Source organism: Lynx canadensis, chromosome D2, assembly GCF_007474595.2.
Source record: "Lynx canadensis isolate LIC74 chromosome D2, mLynCan4.pri.v2, whole genome shotgun sequence".
Taxonomy (NCBI): Eukaryota; Metazoa; Chordata; class Mammalia; order Carnivora; family Felidae; genus Lynx; species Lynx canadensis.
The window spans coordinates 57,052,174-57,071,040 of NC_044313.2; the positions used below are offsets into that span (position 1 = coordinate 57,052,174).

At 50.5% G+C, this 18,867-nt stretch overlaps 1 protein-coding gene across 2 annotated transcripts in view; it reads right to left on the minus strand.

The window, feature by feature from the left end:
- The window catches only part of HK1 (hexokinase 1), a 71,394-nt gene that overhangs the window by 24,765 nt on the left and 27,762 nt on the right, over positions 1-18,867 (minus strand). The window contains exons 3-7 of one of the 2 annotated variants that reach the window (XM_030334162.1): positions 13,894-14,042; positions 8,834-8,953; positions 5,825-5,920; positions 5,150-5,249; positions 4,855-5,038 (exon numbers count right to left, since the gene is read on the minus strand). In XM_030334162.1, the coding sequence (XP_030190022.1) occupies positions 4,855-5,038; positions 5,150-5,249; positions 5,825-5,920; positions 8,834-8,953; positions 13,894-14,042 (649 nt within the window). The remainder of the gene's footprint in view (positions 1-4,854; positions 5,039-5,149; positions 5,250-5,824; positions 5,921-8,833; positions 8,954-13,893; positions 14,043-18,867) is intronic. The other variant, XM_030334163.1, reaches the window with a different exon arrangement.

Below are 18,867 nucleotides of genomic sequence, written 5' to 3' on the forward strand. Positions count from 1 at the left end.
TGCACAGCCCCGAGCCGGAATCTCGAAGCAGGCAGGAGCCAGACTGCCCGGGGCTCAATCCCGGCTCGGCGGCTTCCTGTGCTACTTACTTCTCGATCCCCTCACCCAGAATATGGGGATAACGGCAGGGCCTACCGCTAAGGCCGCTGGGCAGAGGATAGGAGTTAACATGGGCAAAGTGCTAGAATGTCTGCCCTTGCTACGCATCCCACTTTACTAAGCACTTCCCATGTAGTAACTTATTTGATCCTCACTAAAACCCTATGAGGTAGACAATATCACTATCCCCACTTTGCAGATGAGGAAGCTGAGGCATAGAGAGGTTATAAAACGTGCCCATGGTCACCGTCCCAGTTCCACACCAGAGGCTATGCTCTAACCGCTGTGCTGTTCTGCCTCTCTCATGGGCAATGTCATTTAATGTCAGCTATTACTGTCATGCTAGCAGCCCCACCCAGCCCCACCCCCAACCCTGTCTCTTTGTCTACCTTCATCAGCTCACTCCTTCCTGAGGCAGCCTGCCCCCACTGGGCAGCGTGACAACAGAAAAGGTTCCTGCCCTTAGGATGAGCCAAAATCAGCCTCCTGGCACCTTCTGCCCCTTGCTTTTCACTTCGCCCTCTGGAGACACTCACAACGATCTCCCTTTTCTACACGACGTCTCTTCCACACATGGACCCCATCATCCCCTTTTCCTAGAACCCCTGTCAGAGCAGCAAAACCAGGAAAAAGCACCTCTGATGAGCCTCGCTCAGCTCAAGCCAAAGGCTCACGGACACAGCAGGGCTCCTCAACCAACATGCTCAACATGCTCTGCTCAAGTGAAGCCAAGTAACCAGGCAAGCCGTGATTCACCTCCTAGCACTCAGTGCCCACAAACACCAAGGAGCCGCAGCCTTCCCGCCGGCCGGTGGGCACAGGCAGGGCCGACACCCACGTGGCCTGGGGACAGGCTGGCAAGGGCGGGCTGGGGGTCATGTTCACACAAGGGGAGCAAGGACTCGCATGCCGATCGGGAGCTCCCCTGGCAGCCGGGGTCCGCTCCAATGGGCCGCCCGGGACCAGAGAAGTGGGAGAGGTCTGAGGCCACGCTAAGCAGGATTAGAGCTTTGGAGAGGTTCCGTGGAGCCGGCAGAGCAACCATAAGAAAAGGTGTTTGGGGACTGACTTCACTAGCGTTCAGGTCAAAGAATTCTGCAGGTCAAAGCATCCTGCTGTCATGGTCACTGCTGCTGCTCTCTTGGGGGACATGTGGCTCCTTGCATGTTGAAGGATGTGATAAGGAATCACATAGGGCAACGGGATTCAAAATTCCAGACACGACACGGAAAAAGAAGATTAAGGAGTCCAAGAAGACAGGAGGGGACGAGACGGAGAATTAAAAATCACAGAGGGTGGGACCCAAATCTGTAGTAGGAGACAGGCATGTGACCAGAACAGGCCTAGTGTGGAAGGGTGGTAGGGAGGAAGCTGAATATCTGATCCCTTCTAGAGAGACACCTCCTAACTCTGGGGTAAGGCTAGGGTTGCTGGGTACTCAGGGCTGTCCCCTGCTATCCTGAAAGTAGTTATCACCAGTGCAGGCAGGAGCCACAGAGCTACCGTGACAATACCCTTCCTGGCCAAATGTATACAGTTGGTACTCAGTAAACGCAAACTTCAGTCAAAATGAATGAGTGAGTGTGTAGTGGTGTGGAGTCTGTCTGGGTACCGAGGGCCTTTGCACAAATCCCACACACTTACATTTTCAACCCTGGTTAAAAAATGGAATCACCTGGAGAGCTCTTAGGCTCTTAAGGACAGGTCCCGACCCGGGCCAACTGGGTCAGAATTGGGAGGAAGGCGGGTAGGGTGAGGGGATGCCGGGGCTACAATATGTTTTTTAAAGGCCTTTATGGGGGTGCCTAGTTAAGCGTCTGACTCCTGACTTGGGCTCAGGTCATGATCTCGTGGTTCATGAATTCAAGTCCAGTATAAGGCTCTGAGCTGGTGGCAGGGAACCGGCTTGGGATTCTCTCTCTCTCTCTCTGCTTCTTCCCTGTGTGCATGCATGCTCTCTCTCTCCCCCAAAATAAATAAGCTTAAAATAATAATAATAATAATAATAATAATGATATTAATAATAATAATAATAAATAAAAGGCCTTTATGTAAAGGCGATGAGCAATCAGCGATGAAAAACCACTCCTCCAGACCACCACTGATGATGTTGGTCCATAAATGGTAAGAGATGAGTCTTAGATATTCTAGAAGGTCACTCTAAAAACTCAAACTTTCAAATAGGGCAGAAAACCCTAAACCTAAGCCACATCAACCCTCAAGAGAGTCTTGGGCCAGCTTGTCCTATCACACTGCCTTAATTTTCCCACCAGTCAAATGGAGCAGACACCTCTCCCTGACAAGAACCAAATTCTGGCATTTGCACAGAATAAGGAAGACTCCAAAACTTAGGCAAGGTACCTAGGAAAGAGCAAAAATTTGCTTTGGCAAAAAACTCTCTGGCCAATAGCCTCTTTCCAGGAATATGTGATGTAACTCAAGAATCCATCACCTCTTTAGCATTGTTCTTAACAAGACCCGACCTATGGTGACCAGTAAACAGGGAAACACACTGGAGAAGACTGACTTCACCCCACCCTTCACTATTCCACCCAACCACCTGTTTTTTCACCACCCATCTCCTCCCCATCTAGCTACCTCCCCATATACCATCCATCCATCCATCCATCCATCCATCATCCATCCATTCTCCATTTCCCCATCTACCCATTCTCCATTTCCCCATCCACCCCCATCCATCCTTCCATCCATTCTCTATTTCCCCATTCACCCCCATCCATCCATCCATTCATCTATCCATCTATCCATCCATCCACCTTTCCATCCTCACTCCTCCTGCTTAATCCACCATCCATCCATCCATCTCTATCTATGCATCTATCCAACCACCATTCCAAAAATGTTTGTTGCAAGGCAACTGTGAGCCCAGTTCACAGTTCAGCCTGGGGATACAGTTCAGTCCCTTAGAAAATTCAGAAATACTTCAAAATAGACGGCAGAGAAATCCAGGCTTCCACCCAAGCTACATGGGATTCCTGTGCTGAGGCTGAGGATATGGACCAGACATGGGCCTGGGTCACATCTGCTCAGTTATCACAGGTAACTGCCCTGCTCCCTGAGAAGGGCGACTTCTGATTAAACGATTGATAGTAACAACAGGTACGGGTACATAATCTCTGATCTGAAACCCCTGGGGTCACATATGCTTGGGAATGTGGAACCGTGAGAATTTTAGAGATGCACTGTGATACACAGGCACATATTACAGAATATCCCCAGAGGTACCTGAGATAATGATGTGATCAAGCACATCCACAGATCTCCAGTGAACTGTAAAGTAGGCACAGTAAACAGCTTCATGTCACATGGGGTCAGGTTTTAGTGCCGCAAGTTAGGTGAATGGACTGGGGGGAAGAAAAAACCTTTGGAACAGGCTTCCTTTATCTCCAAGCTGGTACCCCAGTCTCTGGATGCAGAGTTGATGTCCAACTCTGGATCTAAGAACCTGGCATTCTCTTTCTGAGAAACCTAGTTTATTCACCACCACCATTACCAGTGGAGGGGGGCCGCCCACTTATGGGATTCCATTAATTCGGGTGGAAAGCCCAATCATCCAGCCTAGGCTATGGAGATTTTTGGGTGATGGGTTTCAAAATGACAAAAGAACTCCCATTTCTCTCTGGCACAAGTTAAGGACTGCTAAGGGGTGCCTGGGTGGCTCAGTCAGTTAAGTGTCCGACCCTTGATTTCAGCTCAGGTCATGATCTCATGGTTTGCGAGTTCAAGCCCCACATCGGACTCTGTGCTGACAGCATGGTGTCTGCTTGAGATTCTCTCTCTCTCCCTCTCTCTCTGCCTTTTCCTTGATCGCATGATCTCTCTCTGTCAAAATAAATAAATTTTTTAAAAATTATTAAAAGAAAAAAAGATAAGGACCGCTAAGCCAACAGGGTTGAACACCTGTCAGCACACTGATAGCATCCGATCCCAGGATAAGGCTGCTGGGGGGTTGATCAGAGTGCTGCTAGCGCAGGGGCATCGCAGAAAAACAGGGGCATATGCACTTCAGGAAGTAAGTAGCTCCTATCCAGAAATGCCCACACTAATGTCTGTCCTGAATAATGTCACTCATACCTCGGCAGCTCTCCAAGGCCAAAAATAACTGACCCAGTAAGTCTGATGCTCTTTATCAACTCTGACCCATCCGCCTATCCATGACATGGAAGAAGTTTCTCCCTTCTCCCGTCTCCCTAAGGTCTATATGACTCAAATGGTTTGCACTCACTCCTCTGCATAACCAACATTTACACGTGGGACATACCTCCCCAACTAGCTCTTAAGTACTGGACAGGAAGGTCCTGCTCTGTCCTCGGAGCCTAGCACAGAGCTCTCAAGAAGTAGCATCGAATGAGTGGACACTCACTCTCTCTGCTCAGCTGATGCCCTGCTTACCTCATGGCCCCGCTCGCTCTGAGTGGCAATGCTAGTTTTCTACAGTGCTTCTGAACCTTAGCTTTCTGCGAGTGCTTCTGTATTTCTAATTTCCAAGATTTTTTATGAGGACGCAATTAAGAGTGTAATTAGACAAAGAGACAATCATTCAAAACGTGCTTTTAAAGCGGCAGTCGCCACAGCTGCGTATCTATCCACAGCAGGAGTGACGGGTTCCGCAAATTTGCTGGGCTTCTCCCTTTGTGACTACCTGCCTTCTGCCCCTATCATCTCACAACCCACACCTTTCGTTAAGTGTCCCCTAAGTCATGTGCACGAGTCGTCAGAAAAGGTGGGACTCACAGCTGCTTCCCAGGGTTGAGAGAGCCACGGTCTATCTCCCGGTCGAACTCGGTGCGGATGTCTTCGAGGGACCCGTCGTCCCCAAAGGCCCCCCACTCCGTGTTGATGCACATCCTGCCCTCGTCGCCTTCCACCAGGTCAATGTGCCTCAGTTCCTCCATGTAGCACGCGTTGGTGCCAGTGCCTGGGAGTGAGAGACACGATCAGAAGGTGTGACCACCACAAAATCAGGAGACGAGGCTGTGCCCTCCGGACACACCAGCCGAAGGGACGGATGAGGAGGAGGTGACGTTACCAATGATGAGGCCGACTTCGCACTGTTGGTCGTCGTAGCCACAGGTCATCATGGTCCCCACCGTGTCGTTCACCACAGCCACAATGTTGGCATCGTAGTCCTGGGGACACATGAGGGGGTGTCACCGTCCACTCTCGCATGGGAGCGGAGGTCACCAACCTTCAAGAGAGCGTGGCAAGAGAGCTCCCGTTTCCACCCCTGCTCCTGGGAGTGGCGCTGCTCTCGTTGCTGCCGGCACTCGAGTCGGCTGGATCAGAGCGCGGTAATTACATTAGGGAAACTGCACAGTCATTTTAATTACCTGGCTTAAGAGTCTTTCCAGAGCGGATCTTGCGCACAGAGCCACAGCCCTCTACAAAGCACCGCACCACATCCGTGCGCTGACTGCCCTCGTTCCGTGCGCACCGGCGGCACCCGACCGCGTCAGCTCCCCGCACGGCCCAGCGCTCCCCCCGCCCAAGGGCCTGGCTCCTTCGGGCGGCACTTCGGAGACCCCTGCTTTGAGCCACCCCAACCTTCGGGGCCGTGGACCCCCACCGTTCATCTGCCTGGGTCTTCGAGACACCCACGTGATGCCTCAGGCCGTGCGCTCCTGCCCCGCGGAAGGGCCTGGTCTGTTTTAGATCACAGACTTCTCCCCACACTCCCCCACCTCCAGGCGGCCCTGAAAGTTACCCCGCGCTTTTTGATGGCTTTGTTAAGCAGCTTCACCACATCCATTCCCTCCACTCCGCTCGCTTTAAATTTCTTTGTCCAGGTGATCAGGATGGCCTGCAAAGGAGAGCAGATGGGGGTTGGACGAGGGCCGGGAGGCCTCCAGAACCCCCAGGTCCCCGGGGAGGCTGCTCAAGACTAGTGACAAAGCAGAGGCCCAGAGAGGACAAGCGGTTCAGCCAGACTCCATTTAAAAAGAGAACAAGAGAAATCCCGTCATTGCCTGATCACCCCTCCCCACCTGCAAGCCAGGTCCCGGCTTCCACAGCCCCAGGGAAAGAGAGGCCGAGCCAAGTTGGGCAGGAAAACAAAATGCCAAGATAATCCTTGGCCACCGAACTTCTAAAGCCAGGTCCTAGAGATTGCAGGGGAATAGCGACTAAATACGATGTATGCCTCGTCCCCAACTTGGGACTTTAACCCCCGTTTGGGAGCAGCAATACAATACGATCCATTTGTGCTTGTGAGACATCAAATGGAGAGACAGCCAGCGGTCATTCACTTGGGAATGGGGAAGGGTCAGAATTGTACTTTTTACTTTGTACCTTCATATTGTTTCGATAGCTTTACGTATTGCTCTCGTATTCTTTTTAATCCAAGATACTGAACAAAAGAATACTTGTGATACTTGAGTGTTGTTCTCTGAAAGGAGAAAGCTGCCATACACGCGGCAGGGCTGGGAAGACTTGTTACTGCTCAGGTCCCGTGGGCCCCTGGGGGCTGGGGTGGGAGTTTGCCCACACACGGGCTGCCCCGGCTCACGGCGAAAGCCATGCGGCCTGTAAGGCGCACAGAAGGGTGCGTGTTTGGGAGAGTTTGTGGTTCTTTGCTCAGCAGCGGCCTGCTGCTAAGCCAGGCATTCCAAAAATCCCTGGACACTGCTTTCTTCCCCTCAATCCCAACCCCCAAGAGGCCTCCGAGAATGTTGTGGAAGGAATGCGGGGCTGGAAATCAGCAGGCGAGTCCTATTCTCACACCTCTGCCCGTTTCCTTGTGGGCAGCTCCCCGAATTCCTCTGAGAGTCACTTTGCTCACCTGTGGGACAAGGCAGCTGGTCTAGATCTGGACAATCTTGAAGATTCCAGGCATCCCTGAGGAGTGGGCACAGGCCCCTTGGATGGCTAATTAGTCTGCGGTCCGCTGGCTTCTTGGCAGGCAGCATGGCCCGGCCTAGGAAGCCCTCCCCGGATGGGGGTCAAGGCCTGTGGGTGGGGGCCCTGCCTCTAGCTCCTCTGCCTGCAAAGCCCCTCTACCGGGCTATCTGCCCTGCTCTGGGGGGCTCTCCTGCTCTGGGGACATTCTCTCCCCCTTCTGCCATGCCTTCTTCCCAGGAAGATTGCACCTTCTGGGGGGCAGGCCCCATCTGCTCCCCATTCTCTCCCAGGGCCTAGCCCCGCATGGGGATAGCACTTGGTCAATAGCCACCGGTGAACAAAGGAGCAAGCAAATGAGTCGCTTCTGAAGCCGTCCCCCACCTCTCACGGTGGGAGGGGATGTCAACACTGTCTCTGCCCAGGGGGTGTGACTGTCACGTCTCCACTCTCAGAAGCAAAGGGAAACTTAGTACCAACAACAGGCTTTGAGAAAAGGTTTGCGAAGACACCCTAGAAGCGAAAGTGACATGAACACCTTGGAGGTGTCGCAGGGCCAGATACCGGAGTCTAGAGTGGCCACCGCGGTCCTTTTGGAGACAGGAGGACAGCAGTGTTTCGAGGTATTTAACTGGGGGGAGCGGTCGGGGGAGCAGGGACTAGGTGAGGGGGTGCCCAGGGACTCTGGTCCTAGATCTGCGATTAATAAGACCTGTGACCTTGGGAGGCTTCCTTTCCCATCTGAGGAAGGAGGGGCTTGGCCTACTGAGCTCTCAAGCCCCTTCTCGCTCTAGCGTGACATAATTACACAAATCGGACAGACGGAAGGGCTCCAGGAGCATGACGCGGTGCCCAGGACAGGGCACTGACCCGACTGATAAAGAGGCACAGGGGAGCTGCCCAGGAGTGCGGAGGGCACCACAATGTTACCATCCTGCACAGGCTCTAGAGCCACACCAGTGGCTCCCCTCAGCTAGCTCTGCCCACAGCTGGTCTGGGCTCTGCTCCCTCCTGGCCGGGTGGTCTTGGGCAGGTTCCTAATCCCTCCACGCCTCAGTTTCCTCAATCTGTAAACCGGGAACCGTAAGCACTTCACTCACGGGGTGTCTGAAGATCACGTGTGTTAACTGTGACGTGCGCCTCAGGACGGAGCCTGGTACCCGATGGCCCCTCCGGAATGTCAACCATCGCGGTCCCTGTTATAGGAGTCTGTTCACAGGTTGCCTGTGTGTGTGTTTTGTCTCTCCATGAAGAAAAGGCACAAGGTCGCATCCACTTATTTTGTATCCCGGCAGTATGCTGAGGTACAATGGGGCCACGGAGTTATGCCGGAGTCCTTCCTCACTAAACAGGTGAGTGAATGAATGAATGGACAGCAAGGGGGGTGCAACGATCCACCTGGAGGTCAGAAGGGGAACCAACAGCGTCTCTGGGGCTGGAGCCAGGCACTGGCAGAAGCTGTGGAGAGGCGGCCCTGGGCCCGAGGCGTGGGATCCTGACCAGATTCCCCGGAACCAGGATGGCCTCCAGGTAAACACCACGCGGTACATCTCTGACAGAAGGCTCGGCAGCCTCTCTCACTGTCACCAAACCTACCTTCCCTTCCTTCACTTGCTTGAGCTTCACAAATGTCTCTCCTTACCTAATGGCCACAAACGCCATGATTCGTCTCTAGAAGTATGTAAATCACTTAAGTAATTGACGGATAAACACAAGATGGTGACCTCACGTTAACTCCTACAAATGTTTCTATTTAAGAAAAATACGAGACATGCAGGCCATCCGGTGAGCAAAAGGGAAAAAGAATCGGGCCGAAGGGCTCATCAGCTTTCCCTCGTTAGGGCTTCTGTGGGGCCCGCCAGTCCCAGCGTGTCCTTACCTCGTCTATTTTGGACTGCCGACAAGGGAAGGAAAACGTGAATCCCACAGGTAATTTCTTGTCCTTGATTTTCTTCTTCTCCATGAAGTCTCCCAGGCACTCGGCGACGTGATCGAAAAGCTAAAGAAAGTGCAAAAGCAGTCAGGACAGGGACAGGGGACAGGGGACCGGGCATTTCAGGGAAAGAGGTAAACAATTCCCTCTGCAAGAGGGAGAAGAGCGCCCCTCTGGGAAAGCCGCACTGGCTGTGAAGGCTAGAGAAAGAGTCCCTTACAAGGAGACCTCCCTGCGGGCCAGCACAGCTCAGGAAGCGGTTCAAACCCTTTCATCGGGACTGGCCCGTGGGCGGTCATGGTCTGCCTAACTGGGCGCCGAAGAAATTTTAAAATAAGAGGAAATCACCTCACCCTCCAGAAGGCACAGGCAGTGGTCTCCATGGCCCCCTCCCAGGTGGGGCATTTTCCGGCCCCTTCCCTGTATCTGTATCCCTATCTCCCGCCGTCTGTGTAAATTCCCAACGCTACGGGAGGGTCACAGCCTCTAGCCCACCTGAGCGATTCAGCAATCTTCAGACGGTCATACTTTTACTCTTTCCTGAAGCGTGATACGCACACGTGGAAAAGCGCACACATCCTTTAGGCGCACGGTTCATGGATTCTCAAAGGCTCGCCCGCCTGTGTCACCAGCACCCAGACGCCTCCCATACATCCCCTGCGGTCACTGCCACCACCTAACCCCACAAGGGCAGTCGGCAGCCACTCTGACTTCCAGCACTCTGGATTCGTTGTGCTGTTTTTCTGTCGCACATAAATGCAACAAGGACATGTTCTTTCACTGGACATTATGTGTCAGAGAATCGTCCGGGCTGAGGTGTGCCTTTAGAGACCATTCGCTCTCCTGCTGCATAGGATTCTGTGGTATGAACACACCACAATTTGTCCAGTGGATTTTAGTCTTAGTTTGTCTGCTCCACAACACATCGCCTGGGGTAAACACACGCATCTTAGAATCCACTGGAAAGAACACAGAACGCTGTTTCCCTAGCCTCTGTATGAATACTGTCCATGATGGAAGGCTCACCACCTCTAAGCCAACCTTTTAGGATCAAATACCTCCCCTTGTCTCAAATGTATCCAGAATCAGGGTGGCTGGGTGGCTCAGTCGGTCAAGCATCCAACTCTTGATTTCAGCTCAGGTCATGATCTCACGGTTCAAGAGTTTGAAACCCGTGTCGGGCACACTGATAGTGTAGAGCCTGCTTGGAATTCTCTCTCTCTCTCTCTCTCTCTCTCTCTCTCTGCCCCTCCCCTGCTCCCTCTCTCTCTCTCTCTCTCTTTCTCTCTCTCACGCGCGCGCGCGCGCGCGCACACACACACACACACTAAATGAATAAACTTTAAAAAAATAAATAAATAAAATACAATGCATCCAGAATTGAATATAATGTTTCATATGTGTTCTGAACACAGGAAAGCTTAGTGGAATGAAGAACCTCCCTTTTCCTTAGCTCTATACCTTCATTAATGTAATCAAAGTATACATACGCTCTTTGGGGCACCATGCCACAGTCTAGGTCACCCTCTGTCTTTTTCACATGGCTGTTATTACACTAGACCTCCCTCATGTACAGGATTGACACAGCTACAGAGCTTCTAGAAGGCCAGAAGAAGGCAGTGTTGGCAGAGCTAACCACATGGTCACAGGAAGCAACCCCAGCCCGTGTACCCAGACAAGGCTATCTTCCCAAAGGCTTTCCTTGCAGGGATATCCTTGAGAGGGGGCCAGAAGTCATTATTCCTATTCCCCAACTTCCCCCAGATGCTCCCGACCTAGCTCTAAATTCTGACTTTCCTGCCAGCGTGAAGGAAAACCTGCCGATTCTGATCTAGGAGCCTCTGTCCCTGAGTCACTATTACTCAGACGATGGCTGCAGCCAGTGAGTCCGACTAAAGAGACACATGACCACCTTCCCTGGAGAAGCCCAGCTAAGCTTCCTGCGACCTACATTTCCAAGTAATATAAACCCATTCCTAAGTCCGTCAGCAAGCCCCGCGTCATCGGCTGTCACAAGCTCCAGGCCCCCCTGTGGCCCTCAACCGAGAGGGCTGGGTGAGAGGAAGGCCAGGCTGCAGGCAGGAAGGAGCAGGGAGAACGCAGGCTGCAGGAACGGATTCGCACGGGGGAGGCGCTGTAACCAGCTCCCAGACCCAAACGGAACACAGCCACCCCCAAGGGCTCTGTCGAGAAGGAAACGCCGCGGTTGTGAAACGCCCACAGTTCCAGGAGCCACAAGCCTGCTCAAAGAGACAGGAAGCCACCGCCACACTAAGTATGCTTGTGACCAACCAGGCGGGGAAGTTACCCGGCCTCGCTGGGCTCAAAATTTCAGGGTCTAAAAAGCACTATTTTCCCCCTCCTAACAACATGATCGTGATTTTAAAAATCCCCACACGGAAATTCAGTTTCTCCGGTTGAAAATGGCAAACGATGACTAAAACAAGAATTTAAACATTTATCATTCAAAATTCCCAAAGCTAACTGATGTTTTAAGAAAGGCTGCATTTATGCTTCCAGACTTATTAAAGCTTAAAGCTGAACTGAGCCTTTGGGATACCGTGTGTGTGTGTGTGTGTGTGTGTGTGTGTGTGTGTGTGTAGAAAAGGGGAAGAAAAATATAAAGCAAATCTGGATGAGGGCATATAGGGGAGCTCTTTGTGCTTATCTTAAAACTTTTCTATAAGTTTACTATTATTCTAGATAAAAGTATAAAACTCTATTTAAATTCCTGCACATTACAGAACGTGGGATCACAGCCCCACGAATTCAGGACTGTTCACAGACTGTGAGTCCGGGCACAGTGGGGCCCCTGGCCTCCACCCTCCAGGCTGGTCAGAGATCTCAGAAAAATGGGCCACTAATACTTATTTCTAACTTCAAACTTCTGGAGGAGAGTTTCCTGTTTCATCCCTATTCTCAACTGCCAACCTTCTTCTTCATCCCCTGGGCCCTCCTCCTTGCCCACAGCCCTCACGTTTCCTCACCATCAAAAACTCTCGATAAAGACAATAAAGACAAGACCCAGCCTGAGGGTGTTCCACGTTGCTAAAACAGAAACATCTGGAGCCGGACTGCCTGGGTGCAGACCTCAGCTCTATCACTTATGAGCTGTGTGACCCAAGGGGCTGGTCACTTAACATCTGAGCCTCAGTTTTCTCATCTGTACAATGGGGAGAATGATGACATCTGCCCCAGAGGGTCACTGCGATGGCTAAAGGAGTCACTCCACGCAAAGTGCTTACAGCAGGGATGTGGACCTAACGAGCATAACGGAAGTATTGCTGTAAGAACACACGACCGTTACCACCATTATCACCATCCTCGTCACCTTTTCTTTGCAGACCGTTTGAAAGGGGAAGAGGAAGAGACAGACAGCAGGAAACAAAGTGATCCTGGAGCTGAGAAGACGAGACAGAGGCTGGGAGAGAGGAGGTCCTGCGGGCGCCGGAAGAAGGAAGTCACTGGGCAAGTGAATATAGCCAGTGGGCACCCTCTTGACAAGCCCTGCTCCTCAAAGGTGAAGTCACACAGCACCGGAATGTCTTGGCCCAGGGAGAGAGTCCTGATGATGAGGGCACCAAGCAGACGCGGCTCGACCCCGGGACGTGGGGAACAGACAGTAAGAGGTCGGTGCTGCCAAGCGCAAAGAGCAGGACCCAAGGCGGGGCTGCGGGCCACCTGCACAAAGGAATAATGAGCAGCCACTGGGCGGGGTTCGGGGACCCAGCAGCTGGCAGCCCTCAGGCCCACCTCGGACGAACGGGCCAGTTTGTGCGGCCTAGTAGGGGAGGCACGGGCAGGGGAACCTCCAGGCATGGCCAGCTGGTGAGTGATACACTCATTTCAGTGGCCAGCTGAGCAGCGGTTCATCTCTTCTGGCGTCTTCTTCAATGCTCTCCCTGACACGGTCGGACAAGCTCTGACCCCAGACCCCCAGGAGCAGATCAATGGCTGGGATTAGCCCTTTTCTCTCAGACCAAAAACAAAACACAACAAAAAAACGGCAGGCAGCTTGCTCTAGGACCCACCCGCGTTAATTCAGAAACAACACGGTCAAGAGGAGTCAAGAGGAGAAGGCTCCTGGGTCTCATCTCAAAGTCCAGCTCAGAACAAATGGGTTTTCTGGAGAACTTAGTCATGAACCTTGACGTGAACACACCCTTCCTAAAGCAAATATTTGGCAAGCTCTGAATACATATCCTGGGCAGCAGCCGTGACTCAGAAGGCAAGCAACAGGCTGCAGGAGCCAGTATATCTACAGGTCCACGGCAGGAGCGGCTCCCGGGGACAGGCTAACGGGACACCGAATGACGGAAAACCGTGACCACGGGGTCCTCGGTGAGCTAGGCCCCACCACTCACCACAACCAGACAGACGGGACAAGGGGAACGGGCCCTTCTGATCATGCCCACAGCCCCTTTGCCAGCTAAGGAAGGCAGCCCTTCCCGGGGGGGCCCCATGAAAAGGAGGGGCCTCAGGTATCAAATGTGAGGGAAGGGGGTGGTGACATTCTGTACCAAGGGCTCTTTAGGAGGCTATTAAATCCGGTAGCCAGGAGCCCCTGACTAGCCCTGGGGCCATGAACTCAAATGCCTGCTGCCGCACAAAGTGACAGCCACACCCGGGGAGGCCTGGGCCCCTGGTGAGCTGGGTGAGGAGGCCAATGCCTTGGAAGAAGGGGCGTTTTCACCCACGGGCTCTGCTAAACCTGCGCTGGGGAGCCAACCCCAGGATCCTTAGAGAATGAACACATTTACCCACAGAGCTGCCGGGCTCCCTCCTCACACCTTCCACACTGTGCAAGTCCCAGTGACCCGAGAGGTGTCAGTCCCAGTTTACCCAGATGGTGGACTCTCTTTAGGTGGTCACACCCTTCCACCCAAGAGCCCCTCTCCACGTGAATCTACAAGGGACTCCTTCCAGGAACTCAGATACCAATGCTTGGGGGTCTGGCTCCTGCATGGGAGCGCACTGGGGCTGATGGGAAGGGAGCGGGGACCCACCTGGCTTCCACTGCCGTGCACGATGTTCTCCGGGGTGTCATAAATCTCGGACTCCATGTGAACATTCTGGTTTTGCTCATGATTCACTTGCACCCTCAGAATTCGAAAGGAAGACCCGCCAAGATCCAGGGCAATGAAATCTCCCTTTTCTGTTTAGGGAGACAACAGGTATCGCATCAGGTTCACGTCACAGGAAGACCCCGCACTTTTGCCAGCTTCTCGACAGGGTCTGCATCCCCCATGCAAACCTCATCCAACCACTGCCCTGGCTGGAAAGTGGGCCAGGGAAACCCTCCCAGCCTGGCATGCAGCAGGCCAGCTCCACGCAGAGGAACACAAGTGCTGAGCTCTGTACAAAGCCTCGCTCCAGCTTCTCTAATTCCCTATCCTTCCTCCCAGACAGCACTGTTACCTATAAAATAAAAATAAAAACATGGGGCACCTGGGTGGCTCAGTCGGTTAAGCATCCGACTTCAGCTCATGTCATGGTTCATGAGTTCGAGCCCCACGTCGGGCTCCGCGCTGTCAGCACAGGGCTTGGGATTCTCTCTCTCTCTCTCTCTCTCTCTCAAAATAAACTTAAAAAGAATTTTTTTTAATTAAAAAAAAAATAAAAACAGCATTTCAACTCAGAGAAAACCCCACATCTGAGGTCCACCCCATGCCTTGAGTTCCTTCCACGTTATGGAGTTCACACCTCCACTTATTCCCCTGGGGGATTTTTTTTTTTTACTTGTGGCAAAATACACGCAACATAAAATTTACCACTGCAACCATCCTTAAGTAGCATTAAATACAATGTTGTGCAACCATCACCTCCATCCATCTCCAAAACTTTTCATCACCCCTAACAGGGTCCTGAAGCTCTAGAACCATTAAACAGTCACTCCCCACTCCCCATCCCCTAGCCCCTGGTCACCACCTCTCTACCTTCTGTCACTACAGATTTGCCTCATCTAAAGATCTCACAGAAGTGGAATCACACAATACTTGTCCTTTTGTGTCCAGCTTATTTCGCTCTGCATAGTGTCTCAAAGGTTCATTTTGTAACAGGTGTCAGAGTTTCCTGCCTTTCTGAGGCTGACATTCCATTGTATGTAGCTACATTTGTTTATCCATTCACCTGGCAGTGGACATTTGTATTGTTTCCACCCAGGGAATGTTTTTAGCAGAAGTCCCTCTTCGTCACTTAAGAGTAACTGGCTTGATATAGTTACATCCCTCAGGTCTGATGTGTGCAGTAACTGGTGTGTGCCTGTCTTACAGATGATAAGACTGTGCACTGAGGCCACCAGACAGCAGCAAGGGACGTGGCATGGGAAGGGTCACAAACCATTAAGCCACCATCTAACTTTCTCCACCTTGTTTCTCATTAGTTATTCTCACACACGCTTCCAAAATATTGGTTAAAATCTGTTAATTTTATTACTGATCCCCACTGTCCTAATGTATATTACACCAGGGGGGACAGCCACCCCTGACATCCTGAGCCCCACTGGTCCCCTAAAGTCTCAGTCCTATAGCAGTATAAACACAAGGCTGCTTGGGATCTCATTTTCCTAGGGAAGCATCCATAATACTCCATTTTTAGGTAACAGCACTATGGAGATATAAATCACCTTACAATTCACCCACTTAAAGTATGCGATTCAGTGGTTTTTATTTTTTTTAATGTTTATTTATTTTTAAGACAGACAGAGAATGAGCAAGGGAGCAGCAGAGAGGGAGACACAGAATCTCAAGTAGGCTCCAGGCTCTGAGCTGTCAGCACAAAGCCTGATGCGGGGCTTGAACTCACAAAATGCAAGATCATGACCTGAGCTGAAGTTGGACACTTAACCGACTGAGCCACCCAGGCGCCCTTTCAGTGTTTTTTAGTATATCCAGTTATACAACCATTGCCACAAACCAGTTTTAGAATGCTTTCATCACCTCAAAAAGAAAATCCTTCACTGCTTCTCAAGCAAGCCCCTCTCTCCCCATTGTCCTTAACAACCATTAATCTATACTCCGTCTCCACAGATTTGTCTTTTCTGGACAGTTCCTGTGAATGGAATCCCCATAGTAGGTGGCCTCTTGTGACCAGCCTCTTACACTTAGCAAAACATTTCTAAGGTTCATCATGTTGTCACATGGCCAAATAATAATCCACCGTATGGATGTACCTCATTTCATTTACCCATTTGTCTGTTGATGGGGTTGTTTCTACCTTTTGGCTATCACAAATAACACTGCCATGAATATTTCTGCACGAGTTCTTGTGTGGCCCTGTCTTTATCTCCTTTGGGTATACACCTAGAAGAAGGGTTGCTCTGTCAAATACTTAACTTTCTGCGGAACCATCACTGGTTTCTGAAGCAGGTCCACCAGCTTCCATCCCACCAGTGATACGTGGTGTTTCCAATTTCTCTACATCCTCAGTACTAATTATCATCTTATTTTATTTTGACTTGCATGTCTCTGGCTAATGACAATGAGCACCTTTTGTCAGGTGCTTCTTGGCCATTTTTCACCTTCTTTGGAGAAATGTCTATTCAGATCCCCTGGCTTGTTTGAAAACTTGGGTTGTCTTTTAAGTGTTGAGTTGTAAGAGTTCTTCGTGTTCTAGACGTGAGCACCTATCAGATACATGACTTGTAAATATGTTCTCTCATTCTGTGGGTTGTCTTTTCACTTTTTTGATAGTGACTTATGAAGCATAAAAGTTGTTCCTTTTAACAAAGTACAACGTATCTATTTTCTTTTGTTGGTTGTGCTTTTGTGGTCATATCTGAGAAGCCACTGCCAAATCCAGGGTCACAGAGATTCGCAACTAGGTTTTCTGCTAAGAGTTTTACAGTTTAAGCTCTTAAATGTAGGGATTTGGCCCATTTTGAGTTGATTTTTCTCTATAGTGTGAGGTAGGGATCCAAGCTACTTCTTTAACATGTGGATATCCAGTTGTCCCAGTGCCATTTGCTGAAAAGATTGTTCTTTCCTTCATTAAACAGTCTTGGCACCTTTGTCAAAGATCAAGAGACCAAAAAAGGGTTTCTGAACTCTCAATTCTTTTTTTTTCCCCAATTTTGAGACATAAATGACATACTGAACTCTCGATTCTGATCCACTGATCTATTATCCTGTGTCAGTACCAAGGTGTTGTGATTAACGTGGCTTTGTAGTAAAATCTGAAACCTGGAAGTAAAAGTCCTCCAACTTGGTTCTTTTTCAAGATTGTTTTGGCTATTCTGGGTCCCTTGGGGTTTTTTATTTTATTTTTTAAGGTAATAGTTAAAAAAAAAAAGCTTGTATTTGATGCACGTTTGTATCTGATTCCACCAACCTGTAAGCTGACACACTGCTCTATTTCTGGAACGTAGAACGGTGTCTGACACTCAACAAATACTTGGACTAATACGGGTGGGAAAGGAGTCAATGAACGAACCAAATGGTTGAATTTTCACCATTCTTACCCTTCCAAGTTCCTGGAGGGAAAAACCTGGGCTTCTGTGCGTCTATCCATGGCACCCAGGGGAGCTCAATAAATGCTTGGTAGCTGCTCAATCATTGGGGGTTGGTGGCCCATTCATTCATTCATTCATTCACTCAAGGCACCCCTGCTTATTGCTCATTAAGCACAAAGCAGTGATGCGCCACTGGTTGGCTGGTTTCTTAAATAACAGAATTACGGAGAATTATTCGTATATATCATACAATTCATCCATTTTCTTTTTTTTTTTTTAAGTTTTTGTTTTCATTCCAGTTCTTTACAAGTCACCCGTTTTAAAGTGTAGAATTCAGGGGCGCCTGGGTGGCGCAGTCGGTTAAGCGTCTGACTTCAGCCAGGTCACGATCTCACGGTCCGTGGGTTCGAGCCCCGCGTCGGGCTCTGGGCTGATGGCCCAGAGCCTGGAGCCTGTTTCCGATTCTGTGTCTCCCTCTCTCTCTGCCCCTCCCCCATTCATGCTCTGTCTCGCTCTGTCCCAAAAATAAATAAAAAACGTTTAAAAAATAAATAAATAAAAAAAATAAAGTGTAGAATCCAGTGGTTTTTAGTATATTTACAGAGTTGTGCAACCATCACCACCATCTAATTTTAGAACATTTTCAGCATCCCCAAAACAAACTCTGTACCCACGAGCAGTCACTCTCCCCTTCCCGCCAACCCGTCTTATCCACCAACAACCATGAATCTGCTGTCTGCCTCTACAGATGTCCCTACTCTGGACATTTCATGTCAACAGGTGGTCACTGGTGGATGCTTCTCTTTCACCTACTACACGTGACTTGCTTTCAAGGCTCAACTGTGTTGCAGCAGGTATCAGCACCTCATCCCTTTCTGTGACTGAATTAGAGTCCATAATGTGAATATACCACACGATGCCACTGGTCTTAAAGTGCTTCTATGGTCCAAAGGCAGCAGACCAAGGGAGAATGTGGGACGTAGGGGGTCACAGATTTGTAGGGAATTCTGACCCTGACTCTGTGGGTTGTTCAAACCAGTTTACAATTTCCTTTGCTTCTTCTTTTTTTTTTTTTAAGGTGTTATTTTTTTTTTAATTTTTTTTTCAACATTTATTTATTTTTGGGACAGAGAGAGACAGAGCATGAACGGGGGAGGGGCAGAGAGAGAGGGAGACACAGAATCGGAAACAGGCTCCAGGCTCTGAGTGAGCCATCAGCCCAGAGCCCAACGTGGGGCTCGAACTCACGGACCGTGAGATCGTGACCTGGCTGAAGTCGGACGCTTAACCGACTGCGCCACCCAGGCGCCCCAAGGTGTTATTTTTAAGTGATTTCTACACCCACCGTGGGGCTCGAACTTACAACCCCGAGATCAAGAGTCACGCGCTCGACCTACTGAACCAGCCAGGTGCCCCTGTTTATAGAGTTGTCTTACAGCTCCCATCAGAACCCTAACCCCCATGGTGCTCACTGCTACCCAATTAAAAAAAACTGGCTCGCCCCTCCCCCATTCATGCTCTGTCTCTCTCT